Source organism: Colobus angolensis, unplaced genomic scaffold (genome assembly GCF_000951035.1).
Source record: "Colobus angolensis palliatus isolate OR3802 unplaced genomic scaffold, Cang.pa_1.0 Scaffold9, whole genome shotgun sequence".
Lineage (NCBI taxonomy): Eukaryota > Metazoa > Chordata > Mammalia > Primates > Cercopithecidae > Colobus > Colobus angolensis.
Genome location: NW_012122931.1, coordinates 7,131,529 through 7,135,646, shown reverse-complemented (window position 1 = coordinate 7,135,646; position 4,118 = coordinate 7,131,529). Strand labels below are relative to the sequence as shown.

Genomic DNA, 4,118 nt, shown 5'->3' with positions numbered 1-4,118 from the left:
TTGAGTGAGACCTGGGATTGGGTACATTTAACAAATGCCTCAGGTAATTCTTTTTTTTTTTTTTCGAGATTGAATCTTGCTCTGTCACCCAGGCTGGAGTGCAATGGCATGATCTCGGCTCACTGCAACCTCCGTCTTCCAGGTTCAAGCGATTCTCCTCCTGCAGCTTCCTGAGTAGCTGGGATTACAGGTATGTGCCACCACACCCAGCTAATTTTTGTATTTTTAAGAGAGATAGGGTTTCACCATGTTGGTCAGGCTGGCCTCAAACTCCTGACCTCACGATCCGCCCACCTCAGCCTCCCAAAATGCTGGGATTACAGGCATGAGCCACAGTGCCTGCCTCAGGTAATTCTTCAGAGTCCCAAACACTGCCTTAAACCAGGAATAGACTGACTTCTACTGTAAATGGGCCAGAGAGTAAACACCTTTGGCTTTGTGGGCCAGATGTCTCTGTAACTACTCAACTCTTGCTTTGGTGGTTTTAAAAAAAAAAAAAAAAAAAAAAAGACATAGGTTCATAAATGAATGGGCGTGGTTGTGTTCCAATAAAATTTTATTTATAAAAATAGGTGGTGAGCCTGATTCAGTTTGTGGGCCATCGTCTGCCAGTCCTTGTTCTCTTCTATATATAACCAATAAAGACACAGAGACGTACATATAAAAAAATGATATGTCTTTAATTTAAAATTATGACCTGGAAATAACTAGTCAGTTTAAGTGATCCAGACTTCCTCTTCATACCCAAATGGAACAGACACAATATTGGCTCAGATTTCCAACCCCAGAAAAAAACCAAACCGAATCCTTGGGAAGTCCCTGCAGTGACCTTGCTGGGGCCATCAGACTGCACAGAGTGGAGGCGTCCAAGCTGCTGGGCTGCTGTTCTCCAGCCACACTGAGAAGAGCTTTCCTTCTTCCAGCAACTCCCTCGCTGGGTCCGATATCCCCCTTCACCTCCCTTTTAGCTGGCACTGCACAAATGCCTCCACAGAGAGGCTGACAGTACAGCAGTCACTTCCAAACTGTCTTCGGTGCATCTTCAGGGCCACCTTCCTGTGGTCACAATAGATGAGCTGAGCGTTCTAAATGTTTGTGCCCAGGAGGGCGGCGTCTTCACTTTTTAGCTGAGGTCTGGAGCCCTGAGTTGTAACCATTGGTCACATGTGGCTGAGGCACCGGCAGCAAATCGGCAAACTTGGGAAACGATCTGGGGAGATGTAAGGGCCTTGGTAATTGATGTAAGTCTGAAAATGAAACAGACAAATGGCATCTGGGTAAAATCCTTACAGACATGTCAGAAGAGAAAGTGTAAAATGGAACAGGGAACAGCACCTCCTTCAGCACTCCAAGGCTCTCCCTGCTCTTCCCTGAGCACAGAATCCAAAGGGTCCCATTTCTGGTGTGTGTGTGTGTGTGTTTTTGAGATGGAGTCTCGCTCTGTCGCCAGGCTGGAGTGCAGTGGCGCGATCTAGGCTCACTGCAACCTCCGCCTCCTGGGTTCCAGCGATTCTCCTGCCTCAGCCTCCTGAGTAGCTGGAATTACAGGTGCACACCACCACGCCCAGCTAATTTTTGTATTTTTCGTAGAGACGGGGTTTCACCATGTTGGCCAGGATGGTCTCGATCTCCTGACCTCGTGATCCACCCGCCTCGGCCTCCCAAAGTGCTGGGATTACAGGCTTGAGCCACCGCGCCTGGCCAGGGTCCCACTTTCTTAGGTCGGCTTCGCCTCTTCCTCCTCCTACATTCAGGGTCAATCATGGCTTTGGATTCACTCAGCCACTCAGAGAGAGTCTCAAGAGAACAGGAGGCACTGAGGGGTGTGGCAAGAGAGGAGTCCAGCGTGTGATGCTCAGCAGGGCTTTTTTTGCTGAATTTTGGAAATGTGGAGTCAGCAGAAGAGGAAGGGTGTGGCCACAGGGCGGCCCTCGTGGAGGCCTTCCTAGGAGGGGTTCACACACCGAACAAATATAATTGGCTGGAAGCAAGCCTCCGCGCAAAGCCAACAGGTCACTCAGACCCACTGCAGTGGCGCAGCAAGCTTCCACGCTAGTTGGCTTTCTCGAAAATTTACAGCATCCAAAGCTTGACCTGAGTCAAAAGCTCTAGGGGCAAACCACCAAAGGGCTACCCAGAGATGCTGCGGAAATCCAGAGAGTGGCCAAACCGTCCTCACCACACACAGTATTCTTGAGCCAGACTGGCTGCACACTGCATGTATTACGGAGGCGTCCCAGCGCAGTACCTAACAACGGCCTTGCGCTGTGCCTGGGGTGGGGTCAGAGGAGAGCACAACAGTCACTGGAGTCCCCTGAGAACTGAGGCACAGTGAGAAGGAGAAAAGGGCGGGGTTTCCTCCTCAGGCAAAGTCACACTGTCTCCCAAGGGAGGAAGATATTATTGCTCAACTGCCAGCACCAGTGACATTACCCTACTCGAAAGGATGGCACCTGGGGTAGGACAGCTCAGGAGAGACCCAGGCTGGGTGACGGCCCCCAGTGACAGCCCGCTGTGTTGTTCCTTACAGTTGTCCAAGACCAAGGCTGGGTCATGTCACAAGCCCGGGGTCATGACAACACGTGTCCCATCACATGCACCTGTGACCCCCAGCTAACCAATCTTCTGGGTCTTAGCAAGGCAGCTCAAGTAGGGGGAGTAAGAGTTTGGGTCCCAGGAGCCCAACAAATTCCTCTTCTCAAAAACAGTGCAACCCCTAAGCGTTTATTAAAGAGGGAGCTGTGCACATGGCCGGCCTAAGGCCAAGGCCAATCACAGGACCCACTTACAAGACCATGGAGTTTTCATCCCATCATGGCAGAAGGCTGGCCTGACCCCTGCCCTCACTGGATGATGCTGTCTGGCTGCCCATTCTGGGCCACCTGCCCAGGGTCAGAGGTGGGGGCCGGGTTAGCTGTGTTGCTCTGCAGGTAGCGGCGGAAATCTTTGATCATGGGCCGGAGGACCTGGATGAGGACGCTCAGGGCAGCCTGTGTGCCCTCCATGGCCTGGGCCTGGCGCTCCTGGGCACAGGCCTGCACTTCCTGGGAGCGGCGGATCATCTGCAGTAGGTCGTTTTGCTGCTCCAGGTGCTGTGCGATCTCCTTCACATGCAGGTTGGTGACCCGCTGCTCCTGTATCAGCTTGGCGGAGTTGAGAGCAATGCGGCTCTTGAGTGCTTGCGGCTTGACCGACGTGTCTGCATGCTGGGCCATCATGTCCACAGGGGCCTCCGGTGGCAGCGGCGGGGGCGCCTCAGCCGTGCAGTACTCCACCACGCCCTCCTCCAGCGTGTGATAGGTAGTCTCTGTGGGGACTGCAGGGTAGAAAGAACAGAAACCAAGGGAGGTCACTTTCTGGAAGGAATACAGCTGGCTGTATAGGGTGGGGAAGAGGCCATAAAGTCCTGTCCTGGAGGGACATAAAGGGGAATCCAGGCCTCCCCTGGCTGCATAGCTATTCAGGTATAAATCTAGAATCTAAGGGGCTCAGAATCTTAATCTACTTGGTAATCAAAGGGCCAGCCCTGGATCTGGCAAAAGCAAAGATGTTGATCATGATACTAGCAAAACTTTTAGAGCAACTACTACATGTCAGGCACTTTGTACTCATTAGCTCAACAAATCCCCAAGATGACACCAAGAGGTCGGTGCTGTCATCTTCATCTTCCAGAAATGAGAAAACTGACCGATAAATGCAGAATGACTTGCTAAGGTCAGCGAGCTTATTCAGCAGAGCCAAGAGGCAAACCCGGGTCTCCCTAACAGCAGAGCCCAACGTGCTCCTGACTTTCACGCTGGGCTGCTCCTCACTAAGAAAGGCACCCCCTGCCCGGCGCGGTGGCTCACACCTGTAATCCCAGTACTTTGGGAGGCCGAGGTGGGTGGATCACCTGAGGTTAGGAGTTCGAGACCAGCCTGACCAACATGGAGAAACGCCGTCTCTATTAAAAATACAAAATTAGCCAGGCGTGGTGGCGCATGCCTGTAATCCCAGCTACTTGGGAGGCTGAGGTGGGAGAATCACTTTAACCTAGGAGACGGAGGTTGCAGTAAGCCGAGATCATGCCATTGCACTCCAGCCTGGGCAACAAGAGCGAGACTCTGTTTCACAAAAAA

The 4,118-nt window shown here is 52.2% G+C and overlaps 1 protein-coding gene across 2 annotated transcripts in view; it reads right to left on the bottom strand.

The window, feature by feature from the left end:
* Positions 1-659: 659 nt before the first annotated feature.
* NAIF1 (nuclear apoptosis inducing factor 1) overlaps positions 660-4,118 on the bottom strand; it is a 6,273-nt gene continuing 2,814 nt past the window's right edge. For both annotated transcript variants that reach the window (XM_011931306.1, XM_011931307.1), the window contains one exon: positions 660-3,316. In XM_011931306.1, the coding sequence (XP_011786696.1) occupies positions 2,844-3,316 (473 nt within the window). In that variant the 3' untranslated portion in view covers positions 660-2,843. The remainder of the gene's footprint in view (positions 3,317-4,118) is intronic.